Here is a 23,856-nt window from a genome sequence, read left to right on the forward strand (position 1 = left end):
GTGAGGAGCAAACATGCGAGTAGAAAAAGAGCAATAAAAATAAAAATAAAATGCCATGCAAGGCTGGAAAAAAATAAATGCACATATTGCAAATACATTCATTTAAAAAAGTTAAGTCATTCATGCCCTGCCAGTCGAGGGGAGGATTGACGCGCGGAGGGGAAGTCGACGGCAACCCTGATAGAAGCACTGACGTATGTATGTATGTATGTATGTATGTATGTGTGTGTGTGGGGGTGGGTGGGTGGATGGGTGGGTGTGGGTGAGAGAGAGAGAGTCGACATATATGTATTCAATTGCAATATGTAAGATGTAAAAAGAAAGAAAGAAAAAGAGAGAGAGAGAGAGAGAGAGAGAGAGAGAGAGAGAGAGAGAATGGGCGCGCCTCCCCTTGAGACAAGAATAAACTTCTCCACTAACAAGATGGAGCAGGAAGAGGAAGAGAAAGAGGAGGGAGGGGTGAGGAACACTAAAAGAGACACGGAAGAACAGTTTAATTAAGACCAGCCTGCTGTATTCTAAGCACATGACAGACATTGGTAAAAAAAAATATTCTTATTTTTTTAGTTCCCCATGATCATGATGAAAGTGCTGCCTATAGTTAATGTAGTGAAAGGCACGGCACAAAGGAAATAACTGTAAATGTTAGGATAAGAAGATGTTAACATTCCTGCTTTCAGAGTTTTGTTCTTGAAAAAATTTAAGGCTATTCATTGTTGGGCATGAGGAGGGGATAGAGAAGGAGGAGGAGGAGGAAGAGGAGGAGGAGGAGGAGCAGAATAAGCAGGAAGGGAGGTAAAAGTGACTGAAGGGAGAAAAAATGAAGGCGGACGATAGCAAAAAAAAAATAAATAAATAAATAAAAAAAAAAAATAAAAAAAAAAGGGATTAAAGGGCGCAACAAAAACTGTGCGACAGACAGATTAAGAGGATGATGAAGATGTGAAACGAAGGAAGGAACGATAAAGAAGCAGGAATACGAGAACAAATAAGAAAGATTAAATCACCAGTAGCGAAAAACAAAAGCTGTGCAACCCCCCCCCCCCCCCCACACACACACACACACCGTATCGTCATCCAATCCTATACACACAGAGGGAGAGAGGAGGGCAAAAGCAGACAAGAGGGGGAAAGAGATAGACAGAGGGTGAGGGACGAGTGTGTAAACTCTAGAATTTGTGTCGTTGAGGGTTTGCGAGAGGGGCGGACACTGAGTAACTAGGGGGAAAAATGGGAGGGAGTAGGGGAGCAGAGGGTGCGTGGCGGAGGGAGTGACAAGGGGAGGGAGGGGGAGAGTGGGCAAGCCTCCCCTTACCATCGGCCAAACACTACGTCCATATCGTGTCACTGCGCACGTGTCCAAACCAGGTGGAGGCTGCCGGCGACCCTGCCCGCCACTCCACCTGTTAGCTCTCCCCTGCTGGTCGACGTTTCACAACACCAGGTAAAGGCCGGCATCAAAGTGAGGAAGACAGGTGGGAGAGACAGGGCAGAGGAAGGGCGTTACCAGCGGAGCGTCAGACAAAGTCGGTGCCACGCAGAGGTTCGAGAGGAGGTGTCAGGCTCGCAATTTCCTCGAGTCGTCTCGAAGTTGACCAAAGTGAAAGCTTTTCTGGCCCAGGCTGTTGTCGCATTATTTACTGGCCCCCATCCCCTGCCTGCCCTCACCCCTCTCCTTTCATGTCAACTCTCGGCCCCTTCCCCGCCCACTCCCTTCACATCCTGTATACTCGCCGGCCTCTCAAACCAACACATTCGTGGCCCGATTCCTACCATCAACATCCCGGAAGCCACGGACACCTGCCCCTCCCATTCCTTGATAAGACTGGCCCCTGGCAGCAGCACAGAGTAAGAAGTCCCCGAAGAACGATTGCCTCGAAAACTGCCCCGTTCCTCCCTGGTAACTGCCCCCCTTGAGGCCAGTCCCCCATCGCTGCCGGCCATACACCTGACCCAGCGACTGACTTTGGACAACTCTCGCCGTTCAAGATCGCCAAATTTTACAGTTTTCGAACATTTCATATTCTTTTTCTATACATTATAGATAAAATGTATAAAATGAACTAGAGCGCGATCTTCTTAATTACTAACTTGGATTACTCCCTTGACATTAACCAAGGACTACCATCCTTCGCTCAGCTATCACCGCAGGACACAGAATTACAGAAGCAGTGTCCCGGGAGGATGATTACGCCTTCCAAGTATTCCCGAGACGCCTTCAGAAACATTACCGCTGCCGCTCACCCGGCGCCGCTCTTCTCGCACGGCAAGGACGCGGCAATACAACGATCCCACCAGATTTGTGTCTAATAGTTATTCCACGCTAGCACAGTCTTGCCACAAATACTCGCAAGGCAATGTTTGTACCCGCAGCGTCGAATCAGGTTACACAGGAAAACGAATATCAATGACAGTTATATAGCATAAATACAATGTCAAGGTCCTCACAGTTATGTTGAGCATTATAGTCCGATATATCTTAAATGGCGCCTCTGACGTAGGTGCCACGTCTCCAGCTCAACTCCCGAACAACCCCCCTCACACCCTTCTCTCTCTCTCTCTCTCTCTCTCTCTCTCTCTCTCTCTCTCTCTCTCTCTCTCTCTCTCTCTCTCTCTCTCTTTCATACAAAAAAAATATGTTTTTTTTATGAATGATTCTCTATTTGTGAGTGAACACAAAGAAATTCGTACAGCACTTGGCACCGCTGTCTTCGCGGCGTTGTCAGCTCAGGTCAGGGTCATGCTCCTCCCAACCCAACACACCACAGTTGTGCTGCCTCCCTTGATTATGGCATTTCTGCCATATTTTGGTGTGAATCTGCCATCTGCCATACACTGTCTACCATATGGCATAATTTTGATAAAATATGAGGACTGCCTATGGAATGCCAGGACCCTCAAGCAAATTCACACACACACACACACACACACACACACACACACACGCACACACAGAGAGAGAGAGAGAGAGAGAGAGAGAGAGAGAGAGAGAGAGAGAGAGAATGTGAGGGGCACGGTACGCGAGGTCAGTTGGAGACGTGGCAACAGTGAATAGGGGGTTGTCTATGATAGGGGGTTCGGCTTATGCATTACATGAAAATATAGTTCGGAACGAGATACAATGATGTCACGGAAGCGGGAGCAATGGGGGTGGACAGGCATTCAAAACTTTACCTCAACACATGGGAAGCAGTAGCCGGGGTGCTGCTGTGATCAACACCGTCTTGACACAGCAGGTAGTCAGTATGCATCCCGCTGCCTAGAATGTCCCCATGAGGTCCGTGGGGGATCAAACACAGACGAAGACACAAGCACAAAAACACTGCGTTACGTAAAGCATCGGGGCAACCAGCGTCCGTCCTTGGCAATGCCCACACGACGACTGCCAGTTAGTCACCCTGATTCATTCCGATGTGCTCAGTTCATTTGCTTTCGTGACAAGTTAAATATTTCTCATGTATACTTATTTAAAAAAAATCTTAGTCTGCTTTATATATAATGTTTGTTTCATTTGCAAAATTTAATCTTTTACATTAATTATTTTTACAATGAACTGCTTTATTCATGTTCATCGATGCGTGTGTGAAACCATAATAGTGACGACTTTTTTTTTTTTTCATTCTTTACCTTCCAGTACTCATGAATATATAGTGTAAGTATATTCGGTTAATTCAATAGGCATGTAAAAAGTTTATATAGGAGCTCTTATAGCATAGCCACCAACTTTAAATGGCCATACACTCTCCCCTCTGATTCGAACACTTCGAAACACGCGGGCGGAGTCTTGGAGCGGCTCGGAGCCTCGGACCAGATTCGCTCAAGTGGTTCGCCGACCCTCCTCGCCGCTGCCCAGACGTGAGAGCAAGGAATCACTGTTCTCTGAGACTACTTATTGAAAGGATGAAGAACATGCTGCTTGATTCTCGTCCTCCTGTGTTATTCTTCGCCCTCCCGTCCTTCCTCAACCGTCACTTCGTCCAGCCATGTCAACCCTGTCTCCTGTACACCCCCCTTGTCTGCATGTTGCTTCTTGTCCACTCCATCTCTCCCTCCCTTCATCCTCCCGCTAACCATTCTCTCTCTCTCTCTCTTTTCCTATCATATATAAGGCCGGTTTCCGTAGAGTTGCCGCGTTCTGACGAAGCTCAAAACAAAGACTACCACTCACTGCCTTCGGACGCCGCGATCAAGAAAAAGTTTAATTTCCGCCGCACACTGTACACACGCGGGCTATGGGAGGGGGGGAGGGGGGGAGGGGGGAAAAGGGGCAGAGGGAAGGGGAGATGATGCCGGAACTACCTATCTTGCCATTTTCCTCTTTCCCTCCTCTTTCCTCCCACACTCTCACCCTTTTCCACTGCATGTTTTTTGTTTTTTGTTTTCCCTTCATCCTCACACCATTCGTCTGCCCCGTTTTCCATGCATATCAAAGTCCCTTCCTCACTGAACTCAAGCTACCTAATCCACCTCACAGTCCTTTTGTTCTTCTCCCGTGCTTCGTGTTCATTCCCCCTTATTAAACATCTTCCTATGGGCCATACACTGCTCCTTCACACCTATACAAAGCATATCAATATCCATTCCTTAACATTAATATACATCACCTCTTTAACCATATAGTCGTGTCCAATGTTGCAATACTAATTTCTACTCACACTTGCACATATTAATATCGATTCATTTTTAACATTAACATACGCCGCCTCATGTACCTCCTCGTAGTAGCGTCAAATGTTGCAATGTAGATTTCTGCCCAACGCTTTCCATATTTTCCTTTCTTTACCACTAAGCATCCCCTCCCCTCGTACATCTGCTCATATCAACACATACCATGAACTTCTCTTTTCCGCGTCTAACATTAATTAACCTGCACCACCTCATCCACCTCTGTCAAAGTTAATGTTGGGCTATACATTTTCCGCACCTTTCCCCCGCCCAAAACTGCTGGCAAACACTTTCCTGCACTTCATTATTCAGGAGCATTTTCATTTCCCGACACACGTGAGTCAAACAGCAGGGGTGGTGAGGGTGATAATGGGCGGAGGTGGAGGGCAGGGAAGAATTGAGGGTGGAGATATAACCGGTAGAGAAGGGAGTGAGGGGGGGGGCTAGAGGTACGGGTGGTGGAGGGTAGGGACATGGGAGTATTGAGGATGGAAAGAGAGGGCATGGAGATATTACTGGTGAAGGGAGGGAGCATGGAGGTTCTGAGGGTGGAGGGAGGCACGGGGAGGTATTGAGGATGGAATGAGAGGACATGATGGTATTACTGGTGGAGGGAAGGGACTAGAGGTGTTGGGGATGGAGGAGGTGGACGTGGAGGCAGGGAAGGAGGGTGCAGGGAGGCGGGGAGGGTGCCGGTAGAGAGGCATCGAGGGTTCAGAGAGGGACGAGGCCTGGACGGGCACTTATTCACGGGAGAAAAGGAAATGGAGCGACAGGCAGAGGCTTGGTGTGTTGATCGCGTGCGGTGGAAAAAGGTTGATGTTGTTGGTGTTGTTAGTTTGTTTTGTTACATTTTATGTTGTTATTAATGCTGTTGTTTTTAGCGGCGGTTGTGGCATAGTTGCTGTTGCATTCACCGTTATTGCTCGTCGTGATGTATTTGAATATTAGGCGAGTCTTCTCATATTCAGTTAAATTGTAACGTGGAAACATTTCTTTGACGAAGCGTTGCGCCACACGTAGCGGCTCAATTATTCAGCGAGTGTGTGTCTGCTGCTCCGCCGCGGGTGTCCATGTTGAAAAATGGGTCGCACCTCGCCCGCCACGGCCCATTTTTCATACGAATTTTTCACCCATAACGCAACAAAACGCCCTCATAGTACCAAACGTGTTCTCCTCTCCCCTACCACATATATATATATATATATATATATATATATATATATATATATATATATATATATATATATATATATATATATATATATATATGTGTGTGTGTGTGTGTGTGTGTGTGTTTAAATTTTAGCGGGGAAGGAAAACACACACACACACACACACACACACACACACACACACACATGGGGGGGGAGACTTATCACTCCAGAAACACAAGGCTGCCTGTATAAGTGCAGGTGACAATGTAGTCACGTGACCGTATGTTCACGTGTGGACCAACGAGGTACTCCTGGCCCGGCAATGATGTACATCAGGGGCACACCTGCCCTTGTTCCCTGCCGTCCACGAGATGGCCTACAAGACTTTGACAAATCTCCAAGATCACTGCAACTTTTTTTTGTCGCAAAGCGTCGCTGTTATACCATTGTGCCAGTGTACTGAGGCTGGCGATAGGAGCAATAAAAGAGACTGCTGTTGTCTGTTCATGTCTGCATAACAGAGAAGGGGTTGCCTGCATCAAAGAAGCTTGTATTAACTTGATTTGTTTTGATCTTATGGACTTTTTACCATATTATCTCTCTCTCTCTCTCTCTCTCTCTCTCTCTCTCTCTCTCTCTCTCTCTCTCTCTCTCTCTCTCTCTCTCTCTCTCTCTCTCTCTCTCTCTCTCTCTCTCTCTCTCTCTCTCTCTCTCTCTCTCTCTCTCAAAATCTAGCATCTTGAAGGAGCTAGCGAGGGGGCTCAGGCGACACAATCGTTTATGAAGCATCGCCTCGCACCAACAGGAGCTCTGCCCCATAAATCAGCCCGCCCGCCCGGGGAACACCGCCTAAACCCTTCCTCTACACCGCCCACGCATCATAAAGCGCGTCCGGCCTGAGACAGCAGGTCGGGGAGCTCTGGTATGGGGCTGTGAGCGAGTGTTGGGGCCTTGTTCGGAGAGGTTCCCGTGCGGCCTGCTATTCCTGTTCCTTTCCCTCCCTTTCCTTTCCTTCCCCTCCCTCCCTTGCGTGGATGTGTGTCTCTCTCCCTTCATTCCCTTTCCTTCCTCTCCCTCCTGTGTGTGGATGTAAACCGGAATCGCACGCAATATTCCTAACAGCGGACCATAATGTATAGGTCGTTTAGGTATCCAGAGGGACGTGTAAAGAATGGGGGATGCGACGCCTGTGTGCTCTCTCTCTCTCTCTCTCTCTCTCTCTCTCTCTCTCTCTCTCTCTCTCTCTCTCTCTCTCTCTCTCTCTCTCTCTCTCTCTCTCTCTCTCTCTCTCTCTCTCTCTCTCTCTCTCTCTCTCTCCCCCGCCCTTCATACACTTTCCGGCATCCCTGTAATCGGCGCTATGCACACTTCACACAAAAAAAAAAAACACTAACACTTTTATCATGACTCCAGACTGCCAAGGACATCGCGTCTTTAAAGGTCATTCGGTACACTTCCACCTAAATATTGCATTATCACAGATTCAAAGTGTCATGAAAAAGCCGCTGAATTCATTAATATCCGCGCAGATTTATGGTGTATTAGTTGTAAAAAAAAATATCGTCCTTTAAAACTGAATCTAAATACCGCTAACTTCTTCTTCTTCTTCTTCTTCTTCTTCATACGACCTTAATCCCACTGTATTGCAGGGTCGGCCGCTCGAGTTGTCTTTCGCCCCCTGCTTCTATCCATTGTATCATCTTCTTGCAGTCCTAGTATATTCATGTCACACTTTATCACATCTTTCCATCTTATTCTTTGTCTTCCGATACTCCTTCTTCCCCTAACCCCGCCATCATTGCCTTCTTCACTGGTTCATCATCATCTCTCCTTTTCACGTGTCCAAAGCATCTCATTCGTGCTTCTCTCGCCTTCTCCTTTATATTACATCTTCCACACATTCTTCTTATATCTACTACCGCTAACTCCCAACCTCGAATTCGAAATGATAGTGGCTTCTCATTTTCATACTCATACTTAAGACAAATACACGACAACGTACCCCAAAAAGAGTTTAGTAATTTATATAACTATCACAGTTTAAAAAAAAAGATACAACGAAAGCAATTCCCCGACTTATTCGCAACACCCGCCTTTTTCAACTCGGCAGCCGATCTATCTTCATGCTTGTCGCCCTCCATCCACAACAAATGAGCTTCGCATCAGCCTTTACGAGAAACAGGAAAGTCTTAAAAATTATACATATACAAACAACTTTATTATGCAGACATCACCAAAAGAGGTATCTCCCATCTTAGCTACCTACCTTCCTAACCCCCCCCCCCCACACACACACACACTCAGGTTGTGCAGCACCAAACTCTCCACTACTTTGCACCATCGCCCCCATTCCCACAACCACCACCACTACCACCATCACCATCACCACCACCACCACCAGCATAGGTATAACCTCTACTACCATCACCACCACTACCACCTCCTGCCGCCCACTCCAGCAGTACAGCGTTTCCAACTTCACACTCCGAGGCCATCATCACACATTCACGTCAACACCAAACAACTATTTCGGCGACAATACGACGATGATAGCGACGCCGACGACCCCGTTCTCGAAAATATGGTTAGTTCCTGCAAAGACAACGCGTGTTTCCCTCTGCCACTCCCTGTTTCCACCTGTTTCGTGTCTGTCTTTTCTAGCCCTTCAGCCGTTTATGGTCTATCTCTCTTCATTCTTTCTTGTGTTTCCCATTTAATGTCCTATTCCTCTCCATTTTTCCTTATTTCCCTCTATTATGTACTTCTCCTCCTCCGCCTCCTCCTCTTCCTCCTCCTCCTAGTCAACTCCCTTCTCCTTCTCCTTCTTCTCCTCTTTTTTTTCTTTCTTTCCTTCCCTGCTATCTAGTTTTCTTTCCCCTTTCCTCCTTTTTTCTTGCTTTCAACTTGTATCTTTCCTTTGCAATCATTATTTTCTTTACGGTGGTCGCCCATCATCTTCTATTTTACTTTTACGCGGCTCTTTCCACTATTAACTTCTGTACCAACACTTTCCCCTTCCCTGTCTTCTCTTGTAATATAATCCTCATTCTTCCCTTTGCACGCACTATTTTCTTTACGGTGGTCGCCCATAATCTTCTATTTTACTTTTACGCGGCTCTTTCCACTATTAACTTCTGTACCAACACTTTCCCCTTTCCTGTCTTCTCTTGTAATATAGTCCTCGTCTACATCCATTCGCTTCTCTTCTCTCCATTTTCACTAATCCGTCTGTATCTTTCATCCAGGCGCCTCTTTGCCACTAAGCTCTCTGATGATCTTTTAGTATTTTTATCTTCCTACGCCTTCCATTATCACGCAATCCCTCAGCTTTTTTCACGCTAAGCCCTCTTCTTTATTCAATTCACTCTCCTCCCACTAACTCGCAAACTTTTCTTCCCACACAGCTCGTAGCACATTTACGTAACTTTTAATTGTCCATTCCTAACATTAAATATCACCCAAGTCGCTCTTTACTACCTCTCCATCTGACATACTGCTTATATATTTTCACTGTTTATATATTTTCCTCTCATGTATCACTTTGTATTCTCCCTATTCTTCTTTTTCCTTGCTTCATGACCTCCTCTTCTTCTTCGCGTATAATCTTAACCTCTTTCATTTATTCTACTCGCTTTTCCATCATCACCATCACCATCACCATCACCAGTAACTCAATCACCTTTTTATCCCCTTCTAGTACATCGCCTCATTATGGGTTTATTTTTTTTCATCTTTCTCGCATGAATACCACACGACTCCGTTTCATTTTCACGTATATCTAGTTTTCTTTTCGGTCTCTCTCTCTCTCTCTCTCTCTCTCTCTCTCTCTCTCTCTCTCTCTCTCTCTCTCTCTCTCTCTCTCTCTCTCTCTCTCTCTCTCTCTCTCTCTCTCTCTCTCTCTCTCTCTCTCTCTCTCTCTCTCTCTCTCTCTCTCTCTCTCTCTCTCTCTCTCTCTCTCTCTCTCTCTCTCTCTCTCTCTCTCTCTCTCTCTCTCTCTCTCTCTCTCTCTCTCTCTCTCTCTCTCAAAACCACCTCACACACTTTTCCCGCTCTCTCCTACATCACTTCTCTTTTTTCCTTGGCCTCATCCTCCCTCGTCCCTCGCCGTAAAGAAGCGTGCTGTCACTCCCCTCTCCCCCCCCCCCCGCGCCCCCCCGCACATTACGGCCTAGTCATGAGCCACTCCCGGTCCCGCTGAGCCTGATATACCGAGCTGTAATTCCCCCCCTTTTTGAAGAAACTCCCTTAATGTGCCGTAACTCAGGCGTCCACATTCTTCCTCGGGACGGCTGAGCCCGGGTCAAGGGTTTGGGGCTGAGCTTAGGCTGGTGGTGGTGGTGGGGGGGGGGGGGAGGGGTGCTACTACCGTTTACACTGCCACGGCTCCTGCTGCGGCTTTGTACTTATTGTGGTGGTGGTGGTGGTGATGGTGGTGGTGGTGGTGGTCGTAGGCGAAAGTAATGAAGGTCCTACTAAAACACGACAATTTTTGCTACTACGATTACTACTATAACAACAACTACAACAACATCAACAACAACAACAACTACTACTACTACTATTACTACTACTACTACTACTACTACTACTACTACTACTTCTCCTTCTCCTCCTCCTCTTTCTCCTCCTCCTCCACCTCCTCCTCCTCCTCCTCCTCCTCCAACTACTACTAACAAAAATTTACTGCAACTTCTACTTTTTTGGTGTGTGTGTGTGTGTGTGTGTGTGTGTGTGTGTGTGTGTGTGTGTGTGTGTGTGTGTGTGTGTGTGTGTGTGTGTGTGTGTGTGTGTGTGTGTGTGTGTGTTTGAAAGTTAGGAAAAAAGTGTTAAACAACTTTCTCAACTCTCTCTCTCTCTCTCTCTCTCTCTCTCTCTCTCTCTCTCTCTCTCTCTCTCTCTCTCTCTCTCTCTCTCTCTCTCTCTCTCTCTCTCTCTCTCTCTCTCTCTCTCTCTCTCTCTCTCTCTCTCTCAGACTCCCCCTCTATCTCTCTATTCTCAGGCTTTCATGTCTATCGTATCTTTTTTTCATTTTTTCTTTCATTGGAGTCCTGTATGTGTGGTGTTTGGGTATTTCGTTCGGCTCTCCATTTCTCTGCGTCTCTGTGTTTACGAATTCTGTGGATCTGCCGAGCGGGTCTCTTTGTGGACGACGAATGGAAGAATTTACTACCTTGACACAGCCTTTTATTACGTGTGAGAGAGACAGGGAAAGAGAGCGAAAGAGAAAAGGGGAAAAAGCTAGATAGACACATACATACAGATACACATAGACTGACATCCATCCTCTCATTCCTTGGGCTCGTAAACTCTTGCAACATCCTTATTCGGTTTGTATTTCCTCCTTCCCTATGCGACTTGAACGCCTTTAGGAGAGCACCAAGACACCTTAATAAACACTCTAATAAAATACGACTATCTCTTCAGGAAACTTGCATCGCCATCTTCGTAGATATGTAATAGCGGTCTTCTTCTTATCTTTACTTTTAACTGCCTCCTTTACAATAATGAAAAAAAAGGAATGAATTATCTGACAAAGAAATACACCAATAGACACCTATATATAGTGAAAGATACACACGCCAATAGACAGACAGGGAGAAGGGAAACTGAACGGTGTATATGAAACGTGAGAGATGGAGATAGATAGATAGACCTAACCTAACCTAACCTAACTTAACCTCCCCCCAACCCCCCTCCAGATAGATAACCAGATAAACAGAGACAGATAGATAGATAGATACACAGATAGATAGATAAATAGAGATAGACAGCTAAATATATACCGCCCATACTACATATTCAGGACCAAGAGAAACACGAGCAAGGCAAACTATGAACTCCGTCGTGTGTCTCGCCGAAGTGAAGAAGTCTTGGGGACGAAAATATCCCGGGCGATCAAAGCCAAGATTGTTCGCGTGCCGGAGAGAGGCTGGAGGGGGAAGTTCTACAAGTCTCCCTTCCGCTAACCCACCTTCTCCTCCTCCACTTTCTCCTCCCCTTCCTTCCCTTTATTCTCCTCCGTCCTCTCCTCTTCCCTTTATCCTCCTCCTCCTCCTTCTCTTCCTCTTTCTCATTTTTTTTAAATTATTTGTATATCCAGTTTTTTTGTCTGTTTTTCCTCTTTACTCTTTTTTTTTCCTCTTACTTTTGCCCTCCTCTACCTCCTCTCCGTTTTCTCATCCGTCTTCTTCTTTATCCACCTACCTCTCTTCCGCTTTCCCACCTCCTCCTTCTCCTCCCTCTACTCTTCCTCCCCTTTCCGTTCCTTTATCCTCCTCCTCCGTCCTCCCCTCCTCAAAATCGTCCCTTTATCCTCCTTCTCCTTTTCCTCCTCTTTATCATTTTTTTCCCATTTGTATAGCTCCTCTTTTTTATGTGTGTTTCTCCTCTTCTCCTTTTGTTCCTCCTCTTCTTCCTCCTCTTCGTTTTTTCCTTCGTTCTCTTTTATTTCATCTGCTTTCTACCTTCCTTCCGCTCTCAGTTCTTCTCCTCTTCCTTCTTCTCCTCCTCCCTCCCTTCCTTTCCTTCTCCTCATAATCTTCCCTTTATGCTCCTCCTCCTCCTCTCCTCTTCCTCTTCCTCATCTTTTATTTGATTTTTCCATATGTGTACTTCCTCTTTTTTCCAGTGTGCTTCTTTTTTTTGTTCCTCTTTCTCCGACTCCTCTTACTTTTACCCTCCTCCTCCTCCTCCTCCTCCTCCTCCTCCTTCTCTTCTTTGTTTCCTTCGTCCTCTTTTACTTGTTCATCAACCTTCTACTTATCCACCGCTATTTCCAATTTCTCCTGTTATTATTATTATCATTATTATTATTATTTCTGTTAGTTCTCCTCCTCTTCCTCCTTCTTCTCTTCCACCCAAAGGCCCTCAATAGCTTCATCATTATATTTCTATTTCATCTTTCCTCCCTCTACTGTGCCTTTTCTTCCCTCTTTCTCTCCTCCTCCTATCCCTCCCTTCACGTCCTCTTCATACGTCACATTTTACTTCTTCCTTTGCTCTTTCATCATCTTCCTCCTTTTTCTAATTACCCTTCATCTTTCCCTTTGTCCCTTACCTCCCATCCCATCTTCTTTACCTCACCAACCATCACCACCACCATAACAACCACCACCATAAATATCTCTCATCCCCTCATCTCCTTTATTGACCTACTCTTCTCGTCCTCCTTCGTCCATTGTTGATCACTGCACTTCCTTTTCCACATCTCTCCTTTTCTAGTCCTCCTTCTCCTCCTCCTCCTCGTCCTTCTCCTCCTTCTCTCCTCCTCTTTCCCCTTCTTCTCGTCCCCAGCATCATCGCCAGCAGCATCCTTTTCCTCCTTCTCTTCGTCCGGTTCTCCTTATTCTTCTCCTTCTTACTCCTCTTTCTCATTTTTGTTCCTCCTTCTTTTCCTCCTCCTCCTCCTCTTCCTCCTTCTCTTCCTTCTTCTCCTTTTCGTCCTTATCCTCCTCTTTTTTTCCGCTTTTTCTTCCTGCTTCTCTTCCTGTTCTCCTTATTCTTCTCCTTCCTACTTCTCTTTCTCATTTTATACCTCCTCCTTTCCTCCTTCTCCTCCTCCTCCTCCTCCTCCTCCTTCTCCTTTTCGTCCTTATCCTCCTCCTCTTTTTTCCGCTTTTTCCTCCTGCTTTTCTTCCTGTTCTCCTTATTCTTCTCCTTCCTACTTCTCTTTCTCATTTTATACCTCCTCCTCCTCCTCCTCCTCCTCCTTCTCCTTTTCGTCCTTATCCTCCTCCTCTTTTTTCCGCTTTTTCCTCCTGCTTTTCTTCCTGTTCTCCTTATTCTTCTCCTTCCTACTTCTCTTTCTCATTTTATACCTCCTCCTCCTCCTCCTCCTCCTCCTCCTCCTCCTCCTCCTCCTCCAGCATCGGAAGGGGAGCAATATTCCGTGCAGTGTATGGCGAGAGGAAAGGAAATGACACCAGGCAGGAATGAGGCGTCTGAGAAATGTTGAAAATAATGAGAGCCTTGGAGATGCGACGCCGTGATAGGTGGGGAAATTTTGCTCCCTTAAATTCTGTTATCTTTTTCCTGTCTTCCGTTTACTTCTCTCTCTCTCTCTCTCACTCTCTCTCACTCTCTCTCTCTCTCTCTCTCTCTCTCTCTCTCTCTCTCTCTCTCTCTCTCTCTCTCTCTCTCTCTCTCTCTCTCTCTCTCTCTCTCTCTCTCTCTCTCTCTCTCTCTCTCTCTCTCTCTCTCTTCTGTCTATATTTATTGAAGGTGGTGGTGTTTATTTATGTCGTTAATTTATGCTATTGTATTATTATTTTTGTTGCTATTATTATTATTATTATTATTATTATTATTATTATTATTATTATTATTATTATTATTATTATTATTATTATTATTATTATCATCAATAAAATAATAATACTTTACTATCTATCTAGTGGTGCTACTTAATATTCTTCCTGTTATAGGTGGGAAACTTAAAAACGTACAATAATAATGACTTACTATATATATAACTTTGTGTGTTAGGATAAGGCTTTCGTTGGTGAACTCCCCCGAAATTTCGCGACCTACAAAACTGACGATTCCCATAACTACAACTACCACCATCAACCAACACCATAATTTACAGCTGTTTAGTACCGCTTTCCACCATTACCCTACCATTACACTGCACGCCACCTAGCACACCACCACCACCACCTCATGATATCAACTCTACCTCCACCTCGCTGCTACCACCTAATCCACCACCACCCCCGGCAGACAGTAACCACAAAACTAATGTGTGTTTAGGATGTAACAAAAAATAACAAGAGAAAGTAAATCAGCAAAAGTAAGGACACAAACAAACAAACAAGCAAACAAATAAACAAACCATAGGAATCAAATCATACACCATTCAGAGACGCGGCGCAATCATGTATAGAGTCATTTGGGTTATTCTGGATATGCAATCAAGTAATACGAACAACGATTGATTCCACTTTCTCCGTCCAGTCTCTCCCGTCCATCAGTGAGGAAGAGATGGACCAGAGGAGCACCAATAGGTCGTAAAGGAGGCATGTCGCTTTGATGTCTTCGAAGAATAATCAGACGTTCTTTCTGATGTATATACACGTCCGTTTCCTTCTGATCACCGTCTGAATGGGAGGCTGCCATACATATTAATGGTGAAAGTGGATTGGAGAGGTGTTGGACTTTCCTGATGTACTGGAAATGCAATACAGGAACGTAGACAATTATAATCAAACAGTTGTGCGCATGTAATTAATTGGTTAATGCGATTTGGAAGGTTTATTTATCATAGTATGGAAATGAAGTGAATACAAATGGTCTCTCCATAAACAAGTCACTATTATTATTATTATTATTATTATTATTATTATTATTAGTAGTAGTAGTAGTAGTAGTAGTAGTAGTAGTAGTAGTAGTATTTTTTTATTATCATTATTATTATCATCATCATCGTCATTGTTGCTTTCGAAATCACAATGTTATGAAACCCAATTGGTGTACTTCCCTTCTTGATGACAAACGAGAACTACAAAAGAAGCGCTGCCACCGATAATGCGTACACAACATCGTAAACAGCAGCACCCAACACGACCACTCCTCGCCAACACCAACCAACACCAACACCAGCAACACCACTCACTCACCACCATTCGCTTTCCTTCCCACTTCGCTCCCTACTGACGACCTCACCACCATCACCACAACAACCACCGCAACAACACCGCATCCATCACTAAAGCAAACCCACTCGACCACCTCACTCTCCACACTACCACCACTATCACCACAACCGCTACCATCACCAATACCTACAACCACTCCGTCACCACTGCTATTACCAACATCCACGTCACTAACCTCGACACCACTACAACCAACACCGCCTTCTTCATCCAAACAACAACATCCACCATTACCAACACCATCACAGCCACTACTTGTAACAACCACCATTACCAACCAATGCGACCACCACTATTGCCATCGTCGTCACCCTCGCCACCCTCGCTCTCCCTCCCTCGCCCCTCGGACAGCTGATAAACGCGGAAACATTACTGTGATGCATGGGCCCTCGACCTCCAGCGACCCCGATTCACAAGAAGTCAGGAACCCGGCACAATTTTCTACCTCAATTGTGGCAACTCTTCACTGTCCCGCGACCTCTTCTAATGTATGTCGTGTAGAGGGTGAGCGAGGGTCGGCGAAGCAGCGAAGATGAGGGAAGTTAAGGGAAAGAGGGGAAGAGAAGGAAAGGGAAGAAGAGGAAGGAGGACATATGTCGTGAGAGTTGGTAGAGCAAAGAAGATGAAGGATGATAGGAGTTACGGAGAGGGATGGAAAGGGAAGGAGATGGGAAGATGAAGGGAAAGAGGGGAGGAGAAGGAAAGGGAAGAAGAGGAAGGAGGACATATGTCGTGAGAGTTGGTAAAGCAGAGAGGATGAAGGATGGAGGAGTTAGGGAAAGGAAACGAAAAGGGAGGGAGGATGTGAGGAAGGGAAGGGAACAATGGACAGGGATGGGAAGGGATGGAAAGGGCAGAAGATGGGAAGATGAAACTAAGAGAGAAAGAAGGACACGAAATAGAGAGAGAGAAAAGGAAAGTGAAGGGAAGGGTGAAGAAGAGAAAGAACAAAATTTAATAAGAGAAGGGAAGGACAGAGAAAACGGAAAAGAGAAATAGGGAAGAAAAGCAAAGGGAAAAGAGTGAGAGAAGAGAAAGAACTAATAATGATGAGAAGCGAGGGGAAAGACAAAAAAAAGAAGGGGTATAAGAAAGGAAGAGAGGATGGAAGGGTCGTGTGGCTCAGTTCGGAAAAAGACAGACAATGGGAGAAGGAAGAGAGAGACGAAGTGAAGGAGAAAGAGAAATGGCCGCAGGACGGTGTGGTAATGACTGCCTGAGAGCGGCGGGGAAAAAAGTTGCTGAGAAAACGGGAAAGAGAATGGAAGTGAAAAGAAATGGATAGAGAGATTGAAAGAAATTAGCCCACTAGACACTGGCACGAGGGCGATAAAAAAAAAAAATCAGTGAAAATGGCGATGGAAAGGAAAAAAAAAAGAGGCGGACATATGTAGGTTCAAAATCTTCTAGTGGATATTAAAAAAAAAACTAAGTGCAGGCAGGAAGGAAGAGAGTTTAGCGAAAATGGTTTTAGAATGGCTGAAATGTGTCAATAATGTGAAATGTGGAGCGGGTGGTCATATTACCGAAAGAAAAATATATTCCCATGAGTGCAAAAAGTTTCCTCAGACAGGTTGAAATTGGTTTCCATATTATTCATTCGTAAATAGTGCCGGGCGAAGCGCAAACGATTAGAGAGAAAAAAAAAACGTAAGAGCAGAGAAGCTGAAGGATTGTAGGAGGGAGTTTGGTTTTGAAAAAAATATATGACTACAAAATACCGCGAATCATGAAGAAATTAAGAGAGAAAAAAACGTAAGAGCAAAGAAGCTGAAGGATTGTAGGAGGGAGTTTGGTTTAGAAAAAAATATATAACTACAAAATACCGCGAATCATGAAGAAATTAAGAGAGAAAGACCCATAAGAGCAGAGAAGCTGAAGGATTGTAGGAGGGAGTTTGGTTTAGAAAAAAATATATAACTACAAAATACCGCGAATCATGAAGAAATGGAGAGAAAAAAGACCCATAAGAGCAGAGAAGCTGAAGGATTGTAGGAGGGAGTTTGGTTTTAAAAAAAATATATAACTACAAATACCGCGAATCATAAAGATATTAAGAGCACCGGTACGTTATGAACTTAGTATATCCCCAATGATTTCCAATAATCAACAAAAGATTAATAGCCTCGATTTAATTCATGAAATGATAGAACAGGCGAGGAATGAGACAACTAGATTGGATTAAATAGATGTGAGATTGAGAAAAGAACATCACGTCATATTCTCTCTCTCTCTCTCTCTCTCTCTCTCTCTCTCTCTCTCTCTCTCTCTCTCTCTCTCTCTCTCTCTCTCTCTCTCTCTCTCTCTCTCTCTCTCTCTCTCTCTCTCTTTTCCTCTTCTACCTCCTCCTCGCCTTCTCTACCTCCCTTTCCTGCTTTCATTTCCTTCCCTCCCCTATCTTTCTCTCTTTTTTCATGGTTCAAAACTCTCTCTCTCTCTCTCTCTCTCTCTCTCTCTCTCTCTCTCGGTCTCTCTCTCTCTCCACGTTTGCTCTTACAAGGGGTGGAGGGGTAGGAAGGGGGGGGGAAGGAGTGATGGGGGTTACCAAACAAAACTCTGGCGGCGGCGCGGGGAGGGAGGAGCAGGAGCAAACAGGAGTAAAGCAAGCAGGGCCTCGACGACCCATCCAGCGGCGTCCCCACTATGTTAATGAGGCACTCGGTATGTGAGGCCGCCGGGACGCAGGCCGCCTGAGGGATGCTTCAGAGCGTGCTTGGGGCTCAGGGCAGTTACGGGGGTGGCAAGGGTGATCAGGGTAATCCCGCAGCGCCCGCCGGAGACACGGACCAGATAACGTGCCATTGTAGTGTGCCTGGCGGTATCTATGCAAAAGCGGGATAATAGCGTGTTATCACAAGCCTACGCTGCCCCCCGTGTTGCTGGTGTTGGCGTTATTTTTATTGCTGGTTGTATGCCGTTGCTGATGATACTATTACTACTACTACTACTACTACTATTACTACTACTGCTACTACTATTTCAACGACAGCTACTACTACTACTACTACTACTACTACTACTGTTACTGCTACTAATACCACTACCATTACTACTGGAAATTAAACAAATACTACTGCCATTACCACTGATATTATTACCAAAGATCTTTGTAACTACTATTCCTCCCTCGCCCTCCTATCTACGCGGGAGCGGGCGATAATTATAGAGCTCTTTAAGCCGCTGTCACCATTATTGCAGTTACCACCGACGCCATCACCATCCTCACCCCTACCAGAAGCATCTCCGATAGTATTTTCAGCATGGCTCCAAGAACAGTCACCCCTAAAACTATCAAAAAAACTTACCATGATCGGAACTCTCACTGGCACCACTACAACCATAATACCTATCCACCACCACCACAACCAGGTCACAGCTATCAGTACCACCTCCACCGCCTCTATCTCACTCTTCTTCATCCCTGCCACACCTATTCTAAGAACATAACATTATCATCACCAACACCGTCATTAATTAACACCGGCAGCTACACCAACGCCAATGGTTTTTTTTAATTATTTTCTGTAATTACTGAAGATTACTCCTCTCCAAAAAAAAAAAACCCACATTGTAAGGATAAAAATGAGAACGTGTCGTACTTACATATCAAGACATCTAAAAAAAAAAAGAGATAAATAAAAGACGGACAAAAGCGCACGGTCAAGAAAAATGGATAAAAGTAGAAACCAGAAAATAAAAAAAAAATAAAAAAAAACGTGTCCGTATCCTCTAAAGATTTCTGTAGCATCAACTTACACTCGCCCGGCGTGAGTGTAAACGGAGATTGCAAACACGAGGACGAGGGAGAGGGAGAGGGAGGAAGAGAGGAAGAGGGAGAGAGGGGAAAGGGAAGGGAGGAAACAGAGAAATGGAAGAGATGTGTAGGAAGGGGGAGAGAAAGGGAGCAAGGGAGAGAGGAAAGGAAAGGGAGGAAACAGAGAAATGGGAGAGATGTGTAGGAAGGGGGAGAGAAGGGGAGCAAGAGAGAGGAAAGGAAAGGGAGGAAACAGAGAAATGGGAGAGATGTGTAGGAAGGGGGAGAGAAAGGGAGCAAGGGAGAGAGGAAAGGAAAGGGAGGAAACAGAGAAATGGGAGAGATGTGTAGGAAGGGGGAGAGAAGGGGAGCAAGGGAGAGAGGAAAGGAAAGGGAGGAAACAGAGAAATGGGAGAGATGTGTAGGAAGGGGGAGAGAAGGGGAGCAAGGGAGAGATAAGAGGAAGAGAAAGAGGAAGAGAGGAAACAGAAAGAAAGATTAATAGGAAGAGCAAAAAGAGGGAGAGGGAAAAGTGAGAGGAAGAGAGAAGAAGCGGAGGAGAGGAAACAGAAAAAGGAGATGAAAAGGAAAAGGGAGAGAAGGAGAGCACGGGAGAGGTGAAAGGGAGAAAGAGGAAAGGGAAGGGAGGAAACAGAGAAAAAGTAGATATGAACAAGGGGAGGGAGAGAACGAGAGAGAAAGGAGAAAAGGAGAGATGAGAGGAAGAGAGGAGAATGGACAGGTTAGAAGAGATAGGAGGAAGTAAAAAGAAGAAAGCACACGAAATCGAGAGAAACAGAGGAAGGGAAGGAAGGTGCTGGCCAGATGAAGGAGAGGAAGAAGTGGCAGAAGAGAGCAAAGCAGAAGTCAGATGCAGAGGAAGAGGAAGAGGAAGAGGAAGTAAGAGAGGGAAATACACGTCAAAAGAAGAGAAAAGAGGAAGGAAACGAAAAACAAACACACATCAGATAAGGAAAGAAGAGGAAAGAGAGAGAGAGAGAGAGAGAGAGAGAGAGAGCACACGGCAACAAAGAAGAGAGGGAAGAAGAAGTGTGGAAGGCAAAAGAGGCAAGAGGCAAGAGGAGAAAAAGAGAAAGAGGAAGAGGAAGAGGAAGAAGGTGAGGAAAAGGTGGAAGGCAAAAGATAGCGCACTGGGGAGATAGATAGTTCAGGACAGCAAAAAATAAAAAGAAACAAAAAAAAAGAAGAGAAAAAAAAGTAAAGAAAACCTGCATCCTCTCTTTACCTGTTGGCGTGGTGTGGGTGGGCGGGCGCGAGAGAGACGCAGACAGCCCCGCCGATTTAGACGGAGGGATAAGATGTGGGAATGTGGGAGTGAGGAAGCGTCCAGGAGGGTTGACGGCGGATGAAAAGGAATGGGCTGGTGGGGACTGGGATGGGTTAGGGTGCGCGGGGAAGCGGAGGGAAGGGGAGGAAGGGAGACTCAGGGAAAGGAAAGAGTCGAGGGAAAGGGAGCGAATGTGGATGGATTGGAGGGAAAAAATGTTCGAGGATTGGAGCTGAATACGTGCGGGGGCTGCAAAGACCACGAGAGAGAGAGAGAGAGAGAGAGAGAGAGAGAGAGAGAGTATATACACCGTGAACTATTACTACATATCAATAAAGTATGCAATGACAGAGCAGGTTGCGACAAAACTCCTAAAAAGCAAGACGAAAAAACTTATATAAGAAAAAGAAAAACTGTTTCATAATAAATTATACGAAGCACTATTAGCTGATGAGCAGCGATGAGATGATGCGACAGAAGGGAGGAGGAAAAAATGAGGAGGAAAAATTAGGTGTGGATAGTGACAGGATATTACGGAGAGTGGCAGCGCTCCTCCTCCTCAGCCTCCTCCTCCTCCTCCCCGTCACAGCCTCCACTATACTTCTTGAATAATTGATGTCCCTTCGTCCCCGCGGCGCACAAACACTAAGCAGGACACGCGTGGTAGTATAGGTTTAGCCTCAGATGAAAGACGCCGCATGTAACTAAGGATTCTGCTCCTCACAACACTGAACTATCTTTTAACATATTTATTTGCCTTTTTTTCTTATCTCGATCCCCCATGAAGAGCAACAACACATACGTCAGCCAGGCACATGTTTAGGCACAAGTTTCTATCTAGTGCATCAGATATCATTAGTTTATATGAGCTATTTTCCGAACAATTTTCTTCTATGACTTCCTTTATTTTTCTCGTTCCCTCATCACGAGGAAACGCATTCACTTCGGCATAGCACATAAAAGAGTCGTAGGTTTAGCTTCAGTACATCAGATATCGCATGTAACTATGAACCCTGTTTACTGACCAATCTGGCAACATTTCCCTCAATCTTTGCCTTTACTTTTCTCGTTCCCCCACCAAGAGCATTAACACAAATCACAAACACGGAGAAGGGACAAGAGGAGAGTCAGCCTACATATGATGGCTCCAGAAGGTGCACTAGATATCCATGACAATCCATTTACACTTTCTTCAGCTTTTACTTTGTCATATCTAGCCCCGCCTCCGCCTATTGCAAACCCTAACAATCTATGCATATGCGCTACATTATTTATCCTTTCTTTAGTGTCGTTTTCCTCCCATCCTCTTTGCAAGCTACACGAGACACCAATAACCCAGTATAATCTTTTTCATCGTTTCCCTTTCCACTTTGTTTCTCTCGTCTTTCCACTCCTTGCTTTAGGATACTAACAAGTTAACAACCCAGCCTTTTTTACTCCTCCTCTCTCACATCTACCCATTACGATTCAAAGAGAAATACAACGTCTACAGCATTGTTATCATTATATAGGCATTTCTCTTTAGTCTTCCTATACTACATCCTCCCAGTACATATTCTACAAGACCCAAGCAATTCAGCATCGTGCAATTTTAGGCCTTTTCCTTTACTCCTTCTCTTATTATCTCATTACAAGCAACAGCAGACCTTCCTGACAAGTTATCATCACTTTATCTATAGCCCTTCCCGTTCTTTTTACCCACCCTCCAATTACAGACACAGGAACAATCTATCCTTTCCCCACCCTTTCCATTTACACTGTTCTTCTGTTCTCCCATTACAAGCCATACAAGACAAGACCCATTCACGCAATATAGCCAATTAACGCAAGATGTCTTCTCCCCAGGTTGGTGGTCGGGCAGTACGTCAACGTGCACGGGCAGGTGATCAGCCACGTCAACATAACGAGGGTTCGCGTGGAGGACGGCGGTCGGTACTCCTGCACCGCCACCAACACCGCCGCCGCCGTCATCCACTCCGCCCCGCTGCACGTCTATGGTGAGTCGCGCCGCTTCTCATGTTGGTAAGGGAAGGTTTGCACAAGGTGTAGAGAATATGTGCCAGTCTTACAGTCCAGTACAGCACGTTTGTAAGCTCCCCAACCAGACATAAAATTCCTTGTATAGTGGTTTTTTTTCTTACACCAGAGGAGTCAGTTCAAGGGCATAAAAAAAGGTAACAAATGTGAAAAAAACACTATACAAGGAATTTTCGTCGTGTTTTGTGTTTGGTTGGGGAGCTTACAAACGTGCTGTACTGGACTGTAAGACTGGCCCTATATCAGTTCTGTTCACTTTACGCAGAGATAACGTCACCTGGACCAGCCCACCTGCCGCCCCGTGGGACACAATAACATTTGCCACACATGGAATCAGAAGTTACCAAGGAAGAGCTCATGTTTTTTCCTCATGTTTTTGTATCCAGCCCAATATTTTGACATGTGGAAGGTTTCGAGATATCCAATAAGGAATGATGCACCAAAAAAAATGGTTAAGGGATATTATAAGTTCTTAAAAATGCTCGAAACGTTGCTGGGGTTGAAACATTGTCTACAAACGAAAATATGCAGAGAGGTATGAGCTTTCCCACGGTGTTGTGATTAGATCTGTTATGTATCTTCTCTGGACCTCGGGTATACCAACATCCTGGAGCAGTAAGTAGCGGGCTTTTTTTTTTCATTATTGTTTTCTTTTTTTTTACGCCCTGAACTGTCTCCTCTGCCGTAAAAGAACAAAAATCCTGCATCGCTCCTTATTAAACCCTCTATGACCCTCTCAGGACCAGCACCTCTTATCAACGCGCATCACTACTTAACACCCTTTGCATCTTGTAACGAGTACCACTTATCACCATTTACTGCCATTTCCTTCATCTTCCGAAAGTGGTTCAGAAATTACCAGAACCCTCAAACACCCCTTATAACTACTAGACATATTTTCAGGTAATTAAAAAATGGCATGCACCACCTGTCATCCATTGCAACCCTATTAATCGTCACTGGAAGCAGATTTAAACCCCCCAAAATAGATGATACATAATCTGATCACAAATGCTTTTATATATATTATGAAATGGTTTGTGTGAGGGGCGATTTTTTTTCTCATTTTTCTCGCTTAGAGGGACCATTAAGAAACATGATCCCCGCTTCTACCGGGTTAATCGTCACTGGAAGCCAAACTGTGGACGAGATTGGATTATAAACAAACAGAAAAGTTACGAGATGGCAGACAGGCACCAACACACGTTATCACCTCCTATCACCTCACAATACCTCCTCACACACCTTTTCCCTGTATGAAAGCGAAAAACAGACTGGATTATTTGAGGATGGTACCTT

General features: G+C 45.1%; 1 protein-coding gene across 6 annotated transcripts in view; it reads left to right on the top strand.

Moving 5' to 3' along the window:
- Positions 1-23,856, top strand: part of LOC127007337 (cell adhesion molecule Dscam2-like) — a 376,406-nt gene that overhangs the window by 307,047 nt on the left and 45,503 nt on the right. For all 6 annotated transcript variants that reach the window (XM_050878193.1, XM_050878163.1, XM_050878182.1 and 3 more), the window contains exon 11: positions 22,366-22,517. In XM_050878193.1, coding sequence (XP_050734150.1) covers positions 22,366-22,517 — 152 coding nt within the window. The remainder of the gene's footprint in view (positions 1-22,365; positions 22,518-23,856) is intronic.

This window comes from Eriocheir sinensis, chromosome 3 (genome assembly GCF_024679095.1).
Source record: "Eriocheir sinensis breed Jianghai 21 chromosome 3, ASM2467909v1, whole genome shotgun sequence".
Lineage (NCBI taxonomy): Eukaryota > Metazoa > Arthropoda > Malacostraca > Decapoda > Varunidae > Eriocheir > Eriocheir sinensis.